At 36.3% G+C, this 21315-nt stretch overlaps 1 protein-coding gene across 3 annotated transcripts in view; it reads left to right on the forward strand.

Annotated features, from left to right (window-relative positions):
* CFTR (CF transmembrane conductance regulator) overlaps positions 1-21315 on the forward strand; it is a 167334-nt gene that overhangs the window by 27959 nt on the left and 118060 nt on the right. For all 3 annotated transcript variants that reach the window (XM_070616359.1, XM_008519582.2, XM_070616358.1), the window contains exons 2-3: positions 4572-4682; positions 8724-8832. In XM_070616359.1, the coding sequence (XP_070472460.1) occupies positions 8803-8832 (30 nt within the window). In that variant the 5' untranslated portion in view covers positions 4572-4682; positions 8724-8802. The remainder of the gene's footprint in view (positions 1-4571; positions 4683-8723; positions 8833-21315) is intronic.

A 21315-nucleotide genomic window follows, 5' to 3' on the forward strand; every position in this document is an offset into this window, starting at 1 on the left:
GTAATGTTATATACCATGGAAGCATGATTGTTTTATACAAACAAAATCATTTTGAACTAAAAAGATCTGATACCTGACCTTCATCTTAAATTCTAGCAGATGAAAATGTCAGATGCCTCTGTTGGATTACTAAAGTCAAATGTCAAGTGGAAAAATGATTATAAGCTTTAATTATGTGGCCTTAGGGGGATAGGTTTTGTGAAAAGCAAGGCTGTAGTAGTGGCTATAACTAGAAAATTCTTTGCATCATAGGGAATTACAAATCACTGTATACAAAAATTGGAAGTTTTGTCCTAAGAAATGAAACTAATTAAATACAGTTTCATCTTTGTGTGTGTGTGTGTACTTTTGAAAAATCAAGTGATAGCATTTTTCTCAAAACATGAAGCCTCTTATAGTTAAGTGAACAGAACAGTGTTTCTGGGGTACTAGATCCTTTTTTTCAAAGTTAGTTTAAAACTTTTAAGTTATAAAAAGCTGTATGCCTTAGGGATGTCTGTCTGCTACTCTGTAATTAATGATTAGCTAGTTTCTGTTAGAAATAGCCAGAACTTTGGAAACTGTCACAATTTCTAAGTAGACCAATTTTAAGTCCATTGTCAATATATAGTGACTAATTATTGAATGAAGGAGAAGGATAAGCTCAATTAGAGGTGAGAAGAAGAGTTGGTGGGGGCAAATGGGAGGAGGAATAGGGTTTCCTGCTTTCGGTTATTCCGGGGGTACCTGCTTTGCTTCATGAAACACCTGGGAGCTCACTGATTTCTGATGGAAGAAATACTGAAGTGGAAATCCTGGCTGGGCATTCCTAAATTCTATCCAAGTATGTTTAACTTACTCAGGATTATTCAAAAGGAGTGGTGGCTAGAGTTTATAGTAACTAATATTTCATAAAGTGTCTACGTGTAGCTATATGGGGAATTTTTTGTTTGTTTGTTTTATTTTTGTTTTTGTATTTCTAAGACTGGCTTGATATAGGCATGGAGAGCCCTTTGATGGGGCAGAAATTCATTCAATTTTGTTGGTTTAACCTCATAGAATAAATTTTTTCTCTAAAATAGCTCTGGTGATTGCCAGGAAGCCTAAGCTTAGTTGATTTTAGTTCTCATAATTTACCTTAAGCCAAGTTTCTATTTCAGGATACAAATATAAGTTTACTATGGTGAGCCTGACAGGAAATACTAAATTATATTAATAATTATAAATGACTAACTTGAGTTTTAATGCTACTGAATGTTTGGTTTGATGATGCTGGGCTATGGAAGTCTTGATAATCAAAGCTAGATGTCCTGGTGTAACATACATATTAAAATGGGCACAGATAATGCAGGAAACTTTTTATAAAAGCAGCCCACAAATTATGTTACTTTAAAATGAGCTGGAAACTCATTTATGGGAATGGTCTTTGGGTCTTAGAAATAGACGAAAAGATATATGTTTATATGTTTTTTAAAAGAGATATGAAGATTTATTTAATTTTCTACAAAGGTGTTTTTGGTGTATTGATAGTGAAATTTTGTTTATTTGTAGAATTAGTGTCATATTTTAATAATTTTAAACATACTGAAAATGTAAGACATTAATAGATGAAGTACATTTTCTTTTTTACTAAATCTTCTAGGGGCTCCTCCTTTCTGTCCTCAATGCCATTACCCTTGTTTCAAGTCTTTCAACCATCTGGCTGTCCATGATCTTCTGCAGTTGGCCCTTTCTGGCCAAGCTGATTGTTCAATTTTCAGGAAGTTTGTGAGTTATTTGTTAGGCACAACTAGTATTAAAAATTAAATAAGGGGCCAACCCAGGGGTGTAGTGGCTAAGTTTGTGTGCTCCGCTTTGGTGGCCTAGGGTTTGCAGGTTTGGGTCCTCAGTGTGGACCTACACACTGCTCATCAAGCCATGCTGTGGCAGGGTCCCACATACAAAAGTAAAGGAAGATTGGCATGGATGTTAGCTCAGGGACAATCTTCCTCAAGCAAAAAGAAGAAGCTTGCCAATAGATGTTAGCTCAGGGCTAATCTTACTCACCAAAAAAAAAAAAAAAGAAAAAAAATTTAAACTTGTAGTTAAGTAAATTGTATTAAAGCAAAGGTAATAAAAACTCAAAAGTTATTACCTAATTATTTTACATTTTACTATTATCTATGCTATTGAGGTTATTTATGTTCATTTTATCTGAATGGTAATCACACTATGTTATGATATGCAATTGTAAATCTCTTCCCAACTCTGTGTTCAGTGACTTCACATCTGGATACTTGAAATTAGTCATGGTGGGAGTATTCACACCACAGAAGTTGGCAGATGCCGTAAGTCATTTTGTTTTTGCTGGAGAAGGGACAGTTAAAGATTTGCCAGCACACGGCACCACTGCCTGCAGTCTGCCAGGTTTTGGTCTCCCTGCTTCTAGGTTCTCCTCCCAGCTATCTGTCTAGAACAACCCGCCATGCTTAATTTTCCTAAATAGGGAAAGCTGAGCATGGTAAAGGAAGGAATGAAGTCAAAAGAATGTGGCAAAAATCTATAGTTTTTGCCTTTACTAGCAGACAAGTTTAGCATCTCTGAGCCTCCATTTCTTTATCCTTAAAATAGGGCAATAATATGTTTTTGTTCTACCTACCGAAAAAGATTTTCAAATTAAAATCACGATGTGTTAATGTTTGTGAAAGCTCTTTGACAAGTGCTATACACACATAATGTTTTTTCAGTAGTAAACTCTTGATTCACCTTTTCCCTTCTTGGTTTAAGTTTACAAAGGCTTATAACCAACAAGATGGAGTTTATATCCTAAAATGCTGTCCCTGATTTTTCATAGCCTAAATACCACCTGTATTTCCACATGTACTTCCATTGCTTATGTTGGTCACGGGTTTGGCACCAGGTGGATGTGACGTCCCCTTCTTAGACAATGCCCACTGCGGATGCTGCATGATCATGACACTTCTTTAACTGCTGTGTTCAGACTGTCCCCAACTATTTTCATTCTCATTCTCCAGGAAAAATTACCAATGGATCAGATTGGACAATAAAGACGAAACCTAATTATCACTCTTTATTAGGGTCTGAAGGAGCTTTTCAAGATGAAAATATTGCAAGTTAATGGGAAAAGTGACATATTAAAAACCATTGTCACACCTTGATATCTTAGCAAGAAATGATTGATGAAATTACTTAGCCTTCGAGTTGGGCCCTAATTCAGTTAAGTTTTAAGGAAGGACAAGTTGTAGAGACATCAGAAACATAGGGCAGGGCTGACAGAAGAAGCTGGAGACCAGGGAAGTATAAAGAAGAATCTGGACCCTTTTGATTTTTGGTGGCTAATTTGCATTTTGATACATTACCAAAGTTTCAGTGACATCAAATTTTAGACATTTTTGAAGAAAAGAAAGATACTAAGGGAAAGAGCATATGTTTGGGGGTTACTAATTCTAAATTCAGTTTCCTTTTCTCAATAAATAAATGAAATTTCACCCAAGAAAGGTCTCATCTGCTCAAATTTCATTTAGAAATTTCTCTTCATACATGATGTGATTGCTTTGTTTCATAATTCTCCTCCTCCTTCCTCTTCCTTTTTCTTCTTCTTTGTCTTCTTTTTAGATTTTCTTGTCTCTGTGAAGATTATTCCACTTTATCCAAAGGAGTTAGAAACAGTGTACTTGAAAGTAATTGGAGTATCCTCCCTAATTATTTACCACACCAGTTTCACTAGCTTCCGTCATAAATTGTTATTTATTTGATGTGCAGAGGGTAGATGTGCGTAACTGCTGATGGGTGAGGAGCAAAACATAAGGAAGGTATCATCCCCACCCTCAAGTAACCATTCGGAGGTGATAATTAAGTCAACAAATTGATACAAACTACTCATTAACCCTCCAGCAAGAGTCAGTTCATTCAACAAATAGCTCATTGCTGAGTACCAGGTGTTACAGTAACAAAGTTATATAAGGGTGTTGGCTGAGGGTCGATTTTATCATTCACAGGTCATTTTATATTTGAAGTGGTGGAGACCGGACTTCAGCAATTTGCTATCAACTCCTGGTATCTGGTTATTTTGGGGCAGGTTTTTTTGAGGAAGACCGGCCCTGAGCTAACATCTGTGCCCATCCTCCTCTACTTTATATATGGGATGCCTGCCACAGCATGGCTTGCCAAGTGGTGTGTAGGTCTGCACCTAGGATCCCAACCGGCAAACCCCAGGCTGCCAAAGCGGGACGTGTGAACTTAACTGCTGCGCAACTGGGCCGGCCCCAGGTTTTTTGGTTTTTTTCAAGAATACTTTTAATATAGAATGTTTAACAGTCTGTTTTTTCTTCTGGGAAGGATTCTACCATCATTCCCGATCCTTTCTCACAAGGCTACATCACATAAGTTTGGAGGGGTTGGTATTTTATACAGATGTGTCCTGTAAGATATGAAGCCCTGGTATTTACATAAGTTGAATTATTTTATTCTCATATTTACACATCTACCATTTTCCACAGGCCAGAAGATTTGAAGGGGCATCAGATTCCAGGTCTACGTTGGAGACCCAGTCGAGTTAATGTTTCTCTCTGTCCGTCTTCTCTTTCTTTTAGCTGGACCAGACCAATTTTGAGGAAAGGGTACAGACAGCGCCTGGAATTGTCAGACATATACCAAATCCCTTCTGCTGATTCTGCTGACAACCTGTCCGAAAAATTGGAAAGGTATGTTCATGCACATCATTTATCAGTTGAAGAGAGAAATGAATTATTTAGAGAAGGGAGGACTGATGTATTGGAGGGCTTAACTCTTAAAATGGCATATTTAAAACAGCAACATCTTGTATTCTTGCTGAAGTCTTAACCAATTAAGAATTAAACAATGAAAGGAGAAGGATAAAAGAAATATAACCATTTTCCTGAGAAATGACTTTTATTCTGAAAAATACCTACTTGAATCCTGAGAAGTTACCTGTCTTTAAAGAACATTAAGCGGATTTGGTGAAGATGGAAATAACATCTTTATGAAGCAAATTGTGTGTATTTGTCTCCAAAATCTTAGTATGCAAATAGAAATGTACATACTTGGAAATCTTAAGGTAATGGCTTTGGATATCAAAGAAATGTAAAAATTTCATATTTGGGGTACATATTGAACGCCAAGTGTAGTGTCTCCTATCAGCCGCTCTGGGAGGAAAGCATCATCTCCATCATGCAGAAGAGCAGACTGAGGCTCACAGTGATGATGTAACCATCCAGCTGATGACTGATGGAGCCGTGATCCTCCCCAGGTCTGCATTCCTGGTGTGCCCAGCAGCAGTGTTTCCTATTGTAAAGAAATTCTCAGAGTTTCTTGGGCCAGCCCTGTGGCATAGTGGTTAAGTTCACGTGCTCTGCCTCGGTGGCTTGGGGCTCATAGGTTCAGATCCTGGGTATGGACCTACACACTGCTCATCAAGCCACACTATAGTGGGGTCCCACATTCAAAATAGAGGAAGATTGGCACAGATGTTAGCTCAGTGACAATCTTCCACAAGCAAAAAGAGGAAGATTGGCAACAGATGTTAGCTCAGGGCCAATCTTCCTCATAAAAAAAAAAAAGAGAGAGAGAGAGAAATTCTCAGTTTCCTTTTCTGAGAGTATTGATTAGAATTCTTTTGATTGCCAGTGACGGAAACCCAGCTAACTAGCTTAAGCAAATAGAAAGAGGGAATTTATTGGCTCATGTGATCTACCTGCGTGAAGGCCAAGGTAGAGGACTGGCCTTCGGGACTCAATGGAACCAGGGACTCAAATGCCACCCCATGGCATTTGCCTTGTGCTGCTTTTGTTGTCTCAGACTGACTTCCTCCATGCAGTGGGTCCTCAGAAGTCTTTGCTCATATCTTTACAGACCACAGAAGAAAGAGCTCTTTCTCCTTGGCCAAATGTGAAAAACCCCAGAGACTCTTGAGTCACAAGTGTTCCTCAGACCAACACAGATTATGAGTAAACTAGAGTGGGTCTTGTGCCAGCAGCACAAGGCCTGGTACCAGATGAAAGCGAGAGGGAAGTAGCAGTTAGTAAAAAAAAAGAAAAAGAAAAAATAGCCACTAAATTATTGCACCAAAATAAAAAAGTTGAGCAGACTTGCAATTTGTTGAGCTGATTTTCATTGAACTTGTTCCTGTTTTTTTTTTTTTTGACATTTTCATGGCAAAATAAGATAATCAACCTTACTTTTCTTGATTTTATTCAAAGAATTAAGCTAGCGAGAGTAGTAGATTCACATTTCCAAGATCAAGGACCAACTTCTATTACTGAGCACTGAGTATGCATAAGTGCTAGGAAGGCAAGGATATTTTGTTTTTTGTTTGGATTGGTTGGGTCTATTTATGAGGTATCCCCAAGTGCCTACAATAGGGCCTGGCATATAGTAGGTGCTCAGTAAATATCTGTTGCATGAATGAATGATGATTGAATGTGAAATGGCTAGCATTATGTAAAAATCTATAACGTTGCAGAGATAAATTGTATAAACATAATACATTGTAGGTATATCAGCAAATTAAAAATAATATAGTAGATATTGAATACCTAAGTTCTGAATAGATGCTGAGGGAAAGATTAATTAGAGAAGGGCTAAGTTAATCAGAAACTGTGTACTCCAGATATATTTTTATTTGTGGCCAAATAAAGGACATACACTTGAATTAGTAGGATTATCTGGCCTAACATTTTTTTCTCCTCCATTTTCATTGTGTCCCCATATCAATTCAGTTTTGAAAATATACCTATTTTGTTTCAATTCAACAACTCTGTGCCAACCTAAGTCCATAAATTCTATCTTTATTATTTTTATCTTTATTTTATATCTTTTTCATCCTGTTGTTTCCTTCTTTTTTAATAAAATGTTATTTGGAATTTATTGAAACATTTTGGAAGAATGACATACCTTTTATAGTACTTTGTACCTCTATGCCCTTGGGAAGTGAGGCTGGCCTCATATTTCATAACTGCCTTGTGACAAAGGTGGTTACCACATAGTTGAGGTATGTTGGCGTATCTGGCTCAGTTTGATGCCCTGGGATTGAACCTTCTCATCACTCCTGTGTGCAAACCACACATTCATTTTATGACTGTAGCTAGGCTACAATTTCGATAAGTATAAAGCTTCTTCCCTTATGATTCAACTCTTGGTGTTTGGAATGCTTCGTGGGTCTGTTATGGTGCTGCTAGAACCACACTGCCTACTCTCGCTGCTAACTCTTCGCAGGCTACAAATTGTTCAAGTCCCACTCATTAAAAAAAATTTCTCCCACCGTGCCTTCCTCTCAGGTTATTACCCCATTCATTTTTTTTTTTTCTTTCATAGCTAACATTTCTCTGCTCTCCTGGTCTCTCCACCTCTTCACCTTTCCTTTACGTCTCAGCTCCCTGAAATATGGTTTCTATGTCAACCATGTTCCTAAATGACATTGACCAAGGTCACAAGAGGTCTCTTAAGGTCAAATATAATGACATCTTCCTACTTGACTTCAATATTGACCACTTCTTCCCACCCTGAAACCATTTTTTGGTAGATGTACCACCTTTCTTTCCTGGCTTTCTCATCTGACTCATTCTTCTCTTGAAAGAGAGGATGAACCTGTCTCCATATTTAGTTTCTTACCTGATTGTGAGTCACTGAATGATATGCATGGGAGGCAAGTCCCATGTGTTTGAGGAAAAGAATGGGAAAGAATGTGGGAGGCAGACAGATAGGATAGGGTAATTAGGTGTTATAGATAATGAGCTTCTCGGGGAAGCCACTGTCCAAGCACAGAGACTGCCAAGCTTGCCCTCAGATCTCACTTGTGTCTTCTTCTTTTAGAGTGGCTTGGAAGCACTCTAAAAAAGGGGTAGTAATGGGAATAGCTGTTGGTGAGATGCAAAGCCTTTATCTAATTCTTGCCTTTGAAACTTTTCATCTCTTGCAGTTTAAAAATGAAGATGAGGGTAACATTTAGACTTATATTTTATCCACTTGGGAAGACACAGGGGGCTTTTCTTGACAGAAAGCAGTGGCAATAACTGAAATATAATCAGCTGATGAACCTATAGTATTTAAAAGAAAACAGAACATTTATTGATACCAGCCATTTTTCAGACTATTTACTTTCTATTCTTACCAGAAAATATAGAATTTGATTATATTCTAATTTTCCAAATACTTTTACTGTAATAAATGACTTTAGTAGTTGAAAAGGAGGTTGGATGATATTTGTTTCGTACCCTTACATTTAAAAACAAAGTCTAAATAGCAAGTTTTTCTGATGTTAAATCACAGAAAAATTCACCTGACGTTTTACCCTGTTTTTAGTTTGACAGTTAAATTTTGTAAAACCTACTACAGTTCTACATGGATGAAGATCAAGAGGCGAAGGGGAAAACAAATTAAATTTTGTTTATTGTTCCAAGCACAGCAATGTGTATTCTTAAGAGACATAGGTTATTTGTCCACCTGTTGCATTGCTTTTAAGAAGCCCAGAACCTTTCTTCAACACATATAATGTGGCCTTTTCATGAAGTCAACTCCCTGAAATTTGATATATGGTGGAGCACTGAATTTTGCCAAATATCTGACTGAGCGTTGGTATTGAAAGGTCTCCACAAGGTTTTGTCTCTTCAGTCACTGGGTTAATCTCCTTGGATGTACTTGTGTGAATAAAACTATGTTAAGGGAAATAGAACAACTCAAATATTTGCATATGCAACTTATTGGTCCCACTTTTTCTTCTTTTGCAGAGAATGGGACAGAGAGCTGGTGTCAAAGAAAAATCCCAAACTCATTAATGCTCTTCGGCGATGCTTTTTCTGGAGATTTATGTTCTATGGAATCATATTATATTTAGGGGTAAGGACCTCACTTGTAAATTTATTATGGATAAAATAATTATATTAATTTTTATTATTACAGAAAGACTAGGGTAATCTGGTGTACAGCGAAAAGGACACTTGTAAATTTATTATGGATAAAATAATTATATTAATTTTTATGATTACAGAAAGACTAGGGTAATCTGGTGTACAGCGAAAAGGACTAATCAGCTCCAAATATAAAGAAACCACTCAAACTCTAGTAGAGACAAGTAAAATTGCTTTGGAACTAAGATGTCCTGGAACACAGGTGGCAATTTACAACTTAAAATGGGTTCAGTACAATAAATTTCTTTTAAAAAATTTAGTTTCTGTGATCCCAAATCGCATTATCTTCCTAGTACATGAAATTGCTGGTGCCTTTATTTTCCTGTATTCAACAGGAGAATGTCAGGAGACAATGTCAGGAGGGAATTAGATCAAATTCAGCCAATAACATATATATGTTTGTAATCTTCTGAAATCATATCTGTGTGCTGAATTGTTTCAAGGGAAAATAGCAAAACTTTAAAATTTGGCAGCAAGGTGCTCTTGGAATGTGTGTTCTCAGTCCCCTTCATCATCAGTGTGAAGAGAGTGCATGCCTGGAAACCCCAGGCTTTGCGGTGTTTAAGTACAGCCTGAGATGGTCCCCAGCTGCTGTCAAATGTGACTCTGATCTATTATCTTTTACATCACCAGAGCATCATTTTGAATCCTTGGTTGTAACCTGTAAGAGGTGATGGCAAGTTGAAAACTAATTTAGTCTTCAAGTACAGGCTGTGCACGATATTTGCTTTGGGACGTTAGTACCATCTGGATGCACCTGTATTGTGTTCGTATAGGTCTTCATGCCTCTGAGAGTTAGTGGTGCTGCCATGATGTCTCCCAAAGAGATGCCAGACAAGTTGCATTGTTTAAGAATTTATAGTTCATGCACACCAAGAAAAATACACTAAAAATTTATTTTGACAAAGATGACCACATTTAGGTCCAGAATGTTCTTGATAATCTCCTGGAAAAATTCTTCTGGCTTTTGAAATCTACCTCTCTATCGATCGATCGATTAATCTTTCTATTTCTATTGAAACCTGTAGCAGTTTGGGGGTGAAAATATTTTGTTCATAAATATGAATAAGGTAGCTGAAGAACTACTTATTTTTTAATATGTCTTTGAGGTGATTTTTCTCAATAGGAGCTCTCAGAGTTTTGGGAAACAATTTTATCCATAGCTTCTGGCTCTATTTGACTTAGTTTTTAAAAGTATGTTTTGCTGGTTGCTTTAAGGATTACATTCTATACATTTGAATCAGTGTATAGAAGTACAATTGACTCTGGTCCTGTCATATGAGTGTAACATTCTCAATAAGTTCCTGTGGGTTGAAGTGAATGATACTTCAAACAATTGTTATATCATGATAAAGATTGCCATCAGACTCCAAATTTTCCTTAGTCATGGTCTTCATCACACATTTCCGTTGATTAACATAAGCACTACTGAGTAGAAACTGGAAGAGAAGCCTTATTATCAAGCCCTTTTTATGTTCTGCCTGGCTTTTGAAATCATTTATCCACCAACCTAGAAGTTTAATGTGAATAAAAGTACTCACATAGATGTGAAAGTTTAGATGAGGCATGTGCACACAGACCAAAAGTTTACTATTTATTGAGTTTATATTTGTTGTTCCTAATCTATTCCAGGTTCAGTATTAAGCCTTTTAGGCAGATTATTTTATTTAATTCTCTCAGTAACTCCATGGAGCAGTTGCTATTTTCTCTAACATACAGAAAAGAGAATTGGCATGCAAGGAAATTAAGGAACCTTCCTAAAGTCACACATATGGTAAATTTGAGTGATGGCCACGTGTCTTTAGCCCCAAAGCCTATGACTCTTCCATTATATTAAATTATAATTGTTATGCAATTATATTTGTAATGATTGTATTTAGGTACTCAACAGAATGGTGACTCTAGTAACCAGTCTTGGGTCTGCTGAGTTTCTTTGCATCTTCTCAGGAGACACAGGTTAACAGAAGCTTGAAGGTGGAGGATTCTTCCAGGGTCACCTCAGGAGCAAATCTGAAGAAGGTTCATAGCAGGCAGCAGGATAAGGGAGTCAACTAGAGTCTTCTCATTTACTTATACTCAGAAGGAACTGTGTGAAATCTACCCAAGAGCCAGTAGTGCAAAGGGGTGGGAGAAAGGAGTGGATGTGGAGAGGGGCTAACTTAGTTTTCAACTTCTCAAGCTTGAAAATATCCCACCAAAAGAAATCTTAAAGTCTTTCTTGGTGTATTAATTACCCATGAGTGAGAGAGGTGTTCTTGAGCTAACTTCAGCCCTGGGCTATAGGTCTGGAACCAGCAGCGCATTTGAAGGGCAAAGTTTATTTGCACCAGCTCAACTTCTTTTCATAACCAACAGAATATTGGTGAGGAAAAGAATGGATGGGAAAAGCAGCTGAAATGTGCATGGTGAGAAAGCACCATTTACATTGGCAATGACACAGGTGTAGTGAGGCTGTAGGTTTCCAGCCTTGTCGCAGAGAAAAGGCCTTGCCGAGGCTGTGCAGTTTTAAGTAGTAGTGGACATGTAGAAAATTCTAAAGAATTTAGGTAATCGTTGTGGTCATTAAGATGAGCGCAGCTTTTCAGGGCATCTGATCTCTTGGCTCCATTCTTTTTGTCGCTTCAGAAGAAAAGAAGGGGAGAAAATTTAGCCGTTAGAATATGACCTCTCTCCTCTTAAACAGCTATACCAATGACTTAGTATTTTTGGTATTCTTTCTGGGCATTCCTTCTTTCCTCTGTGCGTGTCATCTTGGTAATTTTTAAAGTCCATTAAATGAGCAACGATTATTGAAGTTGCTATAACACTTCTCTTGGTACAAGGTGGACATACTTTCAAAATGTCCTGTACATTCTTAGTCCCTCTAAATGAAGATAATTGTGGTATAAAGAATATTTGGTCGGTTTCAGGACTGATAGAAAAAGTACTGTAAAATTTGCTTTTGATAGTGAAAGGTTAAGAAAAAAGGAAATGCCACTGTGAAGGAGCTGCTCTCTGCACTACTGATGTAATTTTAAATCCTATTAGCTATGGCCTCTCAGCGTTAACTGTGTGCTTGTTTTTTCTCCATCTGACTCAGCGACCAGATACAACATTGTCTTTAACACTTAAGACTCCTAACATAGAAGAGAAACTACTGTTGAAAAACTGAGTGTGAGAGTCAATGAAGGATAGTCAGAGGGAAGCCAAGCAGAGGGAGCTCTGTAAGCAGATTACTGAGAGAATATGGTTGTCACAATACGTTTATTATGATAAGAAATTCGTAAGTGTTCATTCAAAAATATTCTTGATGCCTAAGCAGCCCTGGACATCTTTCCATCATAAAATTGGGGTACATGTCAGTGCAACTTGGGTCACACTACTTTTATTCATTAAACCCCAAGAAGTTTAAGGGTGTAAAGGAGAAGTCCTAGTACTCATGTTGCTAGAGTTCTCAAGTCCCCCAGTCTATGTTGCAAAGGAAGATCTTTGTCCCTTATGTTTTGACAAAGACATTAGGTAGGTGTTTGAATTCAAGCATACTGCTAGAGAAGGGAGAGTGTTTTGGGGGATCCTGCACACATAGACTCTGGCTTAGGCACTTGACTTATGTCTCTTTCACCTCAGGACAGCTACCTCTTGCCAATCTTCTAGATGTCTGTCATGTCTTTCTCAGCTTCCTCTGCTATCCCCCCATAGCCTGAATATTTCTACCCTCTACTAGAACCTTCATCTCTAGCACACGTGCTGCACTTCCTTGTGCTACCCACGGCCTTCTGCATCTTCCTCTAGTTCCTGTGACAGGAAGATTTGGAAATTCACGGGGTTCAGATTTCTTTGAAATATAAGGAATTTTTACTTCAACCTTTAACGTACCCAGGAGCCCCACCCCAGATGATGTAATTTAATTGGTCTGGGATGGGCCCTGGGATAATAAATGGTATTCTTGAGAAGTTCCCCAGGTGATCTGTTTCAGGTAGACAAGTACCAACATTATCACTGAATGCATCTGACTTTTGCTAGAATCTGAGGTGAAGGGATTGGGGGTTGGTACACTCAGAGAGAACTTTTTAGTTTGATTTTTTTCTTAATGGTAATACAGAAAAATTTTAAAATGTAATATTGAAGATAAACTATTTTATGACAGAAGGGCAGTGTTTCTCAAATTTTTATATGCATACCAACCCCCAACCCCAATCTAGCTAAAATGCAGAATCTGATTCAGAAGGTTTCAAGCAAGACCCTGAGATGCTGCATTTCTAAGCTCCCAGGTGAAGATCCTGCCCTAGCATTGCACTTTGAGTAGTAAGGCCTGACAGGGTCATGGAAGAAGAGAAAGCTTAGTTAGCAGGAAGAGTTGTTGTGAAAAGATAAGTAGGCAGCCTTTATGGCCATGGAGCCCCTGAATAAAAGTGACAGGAATCCCACTGAGCTAAAAAGTGACTAAGGGTTTATCAGAAAGTCCCAATGTTAACTATTAACTTTCCGCCTCTTCCTCTGGCGTTCCCTCTCAAGACTCCACTGGAGAGAAGTAGATGACAGGTGCATGGAGAGGGCAAAGGTATAGAAGAGGGACTTCCTGTTTGTCTTCCAAGACTGCGGCAGGGTGGATGTTACATCTCTTCCTGCAGAAACATTGTTATACAGATTGGTTAGGTGTTTACAGCACTATTTGAACAGAAAGGTGCTCTAAGAGCATTTAGCATTATACGTGCATTTGAAGGCTCACCTAGGAATCCAACGCCACATTCAGAAGAATATTGTGTCCAAGGCAAAATGTATCTTCTGTTGTTACATGTGAAATTTTAGAACAAAATCGATTTGTAAATTAGGAATTGTGTGTGATCGTGTGCTTATGACATCAAAGATCTTGTTTGGACCTCAGTTTCCTTAACTGTACACTTAAAGGGGCTGCAGTGAAGTGAACAGTCCCTATGATCCCTTCTACATTTTAAATTATGTGTCTAATGATATGGAGCCTAGAGAAATGGTCCTTATCTTAAATAACAGTGGTGTTAACTTATAACTTGATTTGCTAGGTTGTTGTTCAACTAATCACAATGCTTGAATTCATGATCAACTGAGAGAGACCGAGGTCATGCTATAACATTTTATTTTGATTCAGGGTTATGAATAAGAGGGGGGCTTTGGAGTGAAAGTGGGAAAAAAATCCCAGTTTACTGCTGACTAGCTATGTGACACTGGGCAAGTTATTCAAACTGTCTTTGACTCAGTTTCTTTAATTGTAAAGTATAGATAATAATAGCTAATTTCATAGAGTTATTGTGAGAATTAAACAAGTTAAACATGTGGAATAGATCCTGGTACATAGCAAGTGCTTCAGAAATGTTAGCTATTACTATATCTTTAAATAGAATCTCCACCTACCTGCACAAATAGTCATATTATTTGCATTTGCTCATTTCTCTATATATGCTATAAGAAAGTCTTAAACTACTAATTTGATTTTTATGTGTGTGTGTGAGAAAGATTGGCCCTGAGCTAACATCTGTAGCCCATCTTCCTCTGTTTTGTATGTAGGATGCTGCCACAGCATGGCTTGATGAGTGGTGCTAGGTCCGCGCCTGAGATCCCAATCTGTGAACCCTGAGCCACCAAAACGGAGCATGTGAACTTAACCATTACGCCACTGGGCCAGTCCCCAAATTTGATTTTTTATAGAGCACAGGAAAATGTTTTGCTGATGTTTAAAAATGATGCCTAGATTCTAAGCATTTCTTCAGAAATTAAAATTAATATTTTAACACATCTTCCATTATTGCATTTTCTGGATTAAATCTACTATTGCTGCTATATCAGCAAATCCAGGAACTTTTTCTTATAAAACATGAAGAATATGGCTTAGATTTCTAGTGAAAACATTGCTGGTAATAGTTAATGAATCAATAAACACTAAAAGGAAAATAACAAAGGCAAAACATTTGAATTAGACATGGAATCTAAAAGCGTGATTCAAAAGTAGGCAGATAGATTCTCTTCTTGGTGTGGTGTATATACATTTTTTTGAAAACTACAAACAGTTGTGGCAATTAATAGGCTTTATTTTCTGTACTGAATATGGAAAAATTCTTCCTTTAGCAATTTGTATAAAGCAAAAAATTACCATCAGACTCTAGTGTATCAAGATAAACAGAAACTTGACACTCTTGTTTACCCTGTCAAAAACAGAATCTTAGGGGGCTTGCCTGGTGGCACAGTGGTTAAGTTTGTGCACTCCACTTTGGCAGCCTGGGGTTTGCCAGTTTGGATCCTGGGTGCAGACCTACACACCACTTATTGAGCCATGCTGTGGCGGCATCCCACATACAAAGTCGAGGAAGATGGCACAGATGTGAGCTCAAGGCCAATCTTCCTCAGCAAAAAGAGGGGGATTGGTGGCAGATGTTAGCTCAGGGCTTGTCTTCCTCGGGAGGAAAAAAACCAGAATCTTAAGCCATTGCTTTGTGTTTTGTGATAAATTCTGTGTGTTTTTACTTTCTTCCATTTTCTTGTATGCATGTTTTCTTTTTATCATTTATTAATTATCTTAAGTTATATGTAATTTTACATTCAAAAATTTATTATTCTTTTAAGTATTTTTTATAGTTCTGGTTTAAAAATATTTAAGACTTAGTATGTGGCCGGTGCAGTGCTAAGCACTCATGATACATATATAAAAAGGCAAAGTTGGGTGGAGAAAGAGACTTATAAACTTTCAATTTAAAAAAAAAGAAAATAATCAAATCATTACTGAAAAATTTGCTGTCTATCCTTCCAGTTTCTTTTCCGATGGGAATATATATTTAATGAAGGGGGGTGGGTCATTACTTTACATAGTATATTATAAATCTGCTTCTCCTCTTAATGTATTGTGAATGCCTTTTCGTGTCATTAGATGTTTTTCTGCTTAATCATTTTAATGTTTAATGAATCATGTGGCTGTACCATAATTTATTTGATCAGTTCCTCATCACTGCATATTTAGATTGCCTCCAATTTTTTTTTACTGTTGTAAACAGTGCTTTAATGCATATCTCTTTAAAGCTAAATTTTAGCAGATTTTCAAACTGCCTTCCAGAAAAGATGTACTAATTTATTTTCTTGATGCTAAGGTATGAAAATTCAGTCCTCACTAACAATAGGTATTATCATTTAAGGAATGTTTCCAAATTGCTAAGTGAAAAAATACATTATCATTTTTCCTTGTATTACTTTGGGTTCCCAGTGAGTTTAAATAGTTTTTATGTATGAATTATGCATTTATGTTTCTTTTTTTGGATGTGAATTGCCTTTTCATGTTTTCTGTCTACTTTTATTTTGGTGTAGTTGACTTTTTCTTATTGACCTATGAGAGACTATTGTCCCCAGCCCATCATTTGTTTTTAGTGAGTTTTTGTTTGTTATTTAACAATCAGAAGTTTTAATTTTTAAAAGTTTTCTGCCAAATCTATACACCTTTTTTTTTGTTTTCTGCTTTTGACATCAGACACTTTTAAAAGCCCTCCCTTTCCAAATGTTGTAAAAGCACATATCTTTGTTTTTATTCCATCTTTTACACGTAAATATCTAATCCACTTGGGATTTATTTTGGTGTGTGTATAAGATAGAAATCTAATTTAAAAAATGAGTATCTAGTTTCTCCATCACTTATTGCATAATCTGGCCTTTCTCCACTGAATTAAAATGCTGTATTTTATTATATATTAAATTATTACATGTACTTGGGCCTGTTCCTGGATTTTCTAGATAAATCAGTCTATTTTTATATCATGCCACATATTATTATAGCTGTATAATATGACTTAATATCCAGTAATGTAAACCTTCTCACACATTGTTCTTATTCCTCAAATGTTTTTGAGTAGTCTCTCATTTGTTTTCAAATGAAATTTAGAATCATTTCATCCACTGATTCAACAAATATTTGCTGAGTGGATATTCTGTGCTAGGTATTGTGATGTTGAGATTGTGGCAAAAACTAAGACTGACAGTCTCTACTTTTATGGTGCTATAAGTTCACTTACAAAAAATCCACGTGGAATTCTGATGAAAATTGCATTAATCTTATAAAATAACTTGGAGGAAAATGTAATCTTTGCAATGTTAAGTTTTTCTTTTTAGAAAGTTGTCTCTCCATTTATTAGAGACTTTAAAAATGTCTTAGTAAAATAAGTAAAAAAAATGTTTTGTAAAATATATTTTAAGATATATATAATTATTGATATTTACAATATATCTTTTTTGTATTGTTACTATAAATCGGACACTTATTTAATTGATTATTATGCTTGGTATATGAGAATCTATTTTCTTAGTATAATTATTTTTTAAACCTCACCTATTAATCTCTTGATTCACTTAAATTTATTGTATAGACAATTGTATTCTATGCTGATAAGGATTCTTTGCTTCTCCTGTCCAATATTCATAGCTCAATTATTTTTCTTGTTGAGTTATATTGGCTAAAATTTCCAGAAAAATGTTAAATTGTACCAATAGCCTGTATTCCTATTGTTTGTGTTTTTCTGACTCTAAAGGTAATGTTTCTAGAGTTTTATTAATTATGGGACTGATTATTGTTTTGAGGGAGAATTTCTTTCTCAGGTGAATGAAATATCTGTATATTTGAGTTTATTTAGAACATTTATCAGAAACAGATATTAAAGTTTTATCAGATTTCTTCACAGTCATTATTGAGACAATCATAGTTTTGTCTGTAGTCTATTGGTATTCTGTTAATTTATTTCTCAATATTGAGAAATCTTAACTTCTCAATACTTTGCAAATAATGTGCTGGTATTCCTGAGATAAGGACATATAAAATATATTAAAATGAGTTGAGATGATGATGATGATGATGATAATTTTGCTGACTACATAAAATAGGAAAAAGATGTAGCCTCAGAAGTTCTTCAACTAATCATTCTACTTGTATTAGAAACAACTGTGCTTTGGGTTTGGATTATAATTTTTAAAGTAAAGTTATTTTGGGATAATTAACTTAATGTAATTGCAAGCCTGAACCAAGTTTCCTATTTTTCTCTGAACTTTCTTTCATAGTCTGAATATCCACCAGACTTCCCCATCTCTAGAAACATCTGGCCCTGTCCCAGGTAGAAGAGAAATGGCTAAAGGATTTAGACTCATCCACAGTGACTTTGAGCTCTGATCTGGAGGATCCCATGAGAGACCAGATATATCCCCTGGGAGGTATTTTCAGGCTTCCTAATTTTTCTCTGGGAGGCTGATCTAAATTGAGAGTCAAGATTATTTCCAGCAGGAATACAGTCACTTGTGCTGTTCTCTAACCTGACCCCCTCTGCCAAGATAGTCTTCTGAGCTCACACTGTTCAGACCTGCGTCCCTCTGAGTAGAAAATACCCATAGCAGTGGCAGGAATGGGCCAGGGCAATTGCCTAAGGAATCTTCAACCTCTGCCATGGGACTCCCCAGACTCAGATCATATAATCAGAGATGTTAGCACTGGAGGGGACCTTCAAGATCAGCTTGCTCCACCACTCAGTTTATCAGTGAGGAAACTGTTGAGAGAAGGGAAGTAACTAAGATGGCACAGATTATGTAGGTAACATGCTGGGATAAGAACTTGGGTTTCATGACTTTGAATTCAGTGTTCCTTTCACTGTTGTGCTGACTTAAAAATTGGTATCAAGCTTCTTCTATTATCTAAGTGAACCATAAGTGAATTCTATCTTGATTTGTGTCTGATAAAAAGTAATAAAATATTTAATCAAATTTTCAAATAAATTTACATTCCTCTTCATTACATTCAAGCCTCAGTCTGCTTGCACTATTTTATGTGGTGGCAAGTTGGGAAGTTTCTTGTGTCTATGAAAATAATCTGAGCAACAGGGTACACACAGCTTTCACACACCAAGAATATAGGACTATGTTTCTCCCAGTCGTTACAGGAGTGATTTTTGTAAAACACTGCACTTCATAGGCTGAGCTAGGTGTCAGTTACTATTGTTTTTCCTTCCAAATAAAAAAATCAGGTGATATTTGTAAATGGTTCCACTGTAAATATTAGAGAATATGCTGCTTAAAGCAGAGTAGGGAAAACTCTAGAAGAAGGTGTTTGGAGTGTGGATTTTGTCCTTAAATGTTGACAGTTCCATGTGGTGGTGAGGTTTATGTTGCTTTGCTGTCGGCAGATTATCCTATTATTGGAATTTTCTCTACTAAAAAGAAACTTCGTTTTTTTTCTGTGAACATGTACCCTCCCAGAGTAACATACCAGTGTCTTTGTGGAATAGCCATTGTTGCTCAAAGGACAAATATGTCCTCTTCTGGTTGAGGCAAGGTGACAACTAAGTGGTTCAGTAATGACAGTTTGTGGAATAGATGTCTGAATCAGATTACCATACATTTTACTTGTTTTGTTATAAATTGCAGCTGAACAATAATTCAGCAAATGGTTCGATTGTGATAGAGATGACAGGTTATGGAAAAAATATAATGGAAATACAATGGCAGCAAGTTCAGTTCAAATTGCTCAATAGGAAAAAAAATAAGCAAGCCTATACATTTCTAACTCCAAATATTCTGTGTACAACTCAATTGCTAAAATATTTCTCTTTTTCCTCAGAATGCTCTTTCCAGCATTCTGTAGATAAGAGTTACTCCTTAAAAGTACGTAATGTGGTGTTTATCTGTGCTTCTATATTCTTGGATATATTATCTATTAGGAGAATATATATATGGGTTCTGGAAAAAGGAGAAAGGTGTTTATATACTAAGTATATACTAAGGATATACTAATATATCCAAGATATATTATCTATTAGGAGAATATATATATGGGTTCTGGAAAAAGGAGAAAGGTGTTTATATACTAAGTATGATATAAGCAATTGAATTCATGAGCAGCAGTCATAGTTCACGTTCTTTCAGTTATTGTCTTACAATGAACAAGAAATGATTTTGATCTGATATGCATGATAAATATTGCGGCTCCTTATTCTCTGCTTCATGGCCATGCACAATTCTTCCAACAAGGGTAGCACATACAAATCCAGTGCCCTTGACTGCAACTCAAGAGAGCATTTTCGCCCAGTGCAAACCCACTATTAATGGAAAAGTAAATCAAAGTAGATGTGGTATTGACATTTGTCTATGAAGAATAACATAATATGGAAAAATTCTAGGATAAAATATTGATCTAAAAATAGTTTGAAGATGAAATATTGCCACTGCAAACACACTATGAAAATTTATATTTGTAATACAGATTTATTTATACGTATAATTTCAAAGCCAAGATTTATCTTAACTGCACATTTTCCTAGTTTAAGAAATTATTTTGAAATAAAATTATCTACTCTAGAGAAAGTTTGGCATGGATCCATGAAACTTAATAAAAACAACCAGGGCAGCACTTGCACAGATTGTAATAGTCTAAGAATGAAAACAAGCCATCTGTCCCAACAGAGGGCAGTGGGGCAGATAACCTGATTTATTCACAGGATGTCATGTTGAACACCACTTAGAATAAATAAGATAGATATACAAGTAGTGGTGGAGAAAAATGTCAAAAACAGAATCTTAAGTAAAAAAAAAAAACTGTGAAAGCACAGTATGATGGCCTTCATGTAAAATTTTAAACCTCAAAAATAATTCTCTCTATATATTCTGAAGATGGATACATGTGTAATAAAAGTACAAAGCATGCATAAAAGGATACACACCAACAAGCAGTGATTTCTGTGCTTATTTATTTTTTAAAAAGCAAGTGCTCTTCAGCAGATATGGCAAACTATTAACCTGTTATAGCTGGATAGGAGGCTAGCGGTTTTCTTTTCAGCACCTGTCTGTTTGCTATAATTCAAACATATTTAAAATATGGCTGAGATGAGAGAACCCTAATATTCCATGTTTGTGATTAGTTTGGAAACTTCTTTTAAAGATTTGAATCTTTTCTTACATTCAGAGCCTTGGTCTACACAGTTAATTTAAGATGAAGTAGTGAATATAAAGTATGGAACGAGCAGCTACACAAAGCCAATGGTCAATCACTGACAGCTCTATACAGGTTAAGATTCCTTGTGGGGATGAAGTTGATCTAGAAAAGTATTTTCATCTATTGAGAATGAGACGGCTGGTGGTATTGGGCACTGAGGTTTAGAAAAGACATTGTAGAAAATGGAAAAAAAGCAATTTAAGGGCTAAGGGAGAGTAATGCTGAGCAATACTGGGGAGCCAGTCTGCCTCGAAAATATACGTTTGAAGTGGAATCAATTATCATAGCATCATTTCCCTGCAGAGTTTACCCTCAGATCCCCATTTCACTAGGCCATCATGAAATAAAATGGGAGATTATGTGTCTTTCCCTTTTGAAGGTAATTTAGCAAGCTGGCTTAGAATTAGGCCTCCTGAGTTCAAATCTCTGGGTTCAAATCTATACTTATATACAGTC

This window comes from Equus przewalskii, chromosome 4 (assembly GCF_037783145.1).
Source record: "Equus przewalskii isolate Varuska chromosome 4, EquPr2, whole genome shotgun sequence".
Taxonomy (NCBI): domain Eukaryota; kingdom Metazoa; phylum Chordata; class Mammalia; order Perissodactyla; family Equidae; genus Equus; species Equus przewalskii.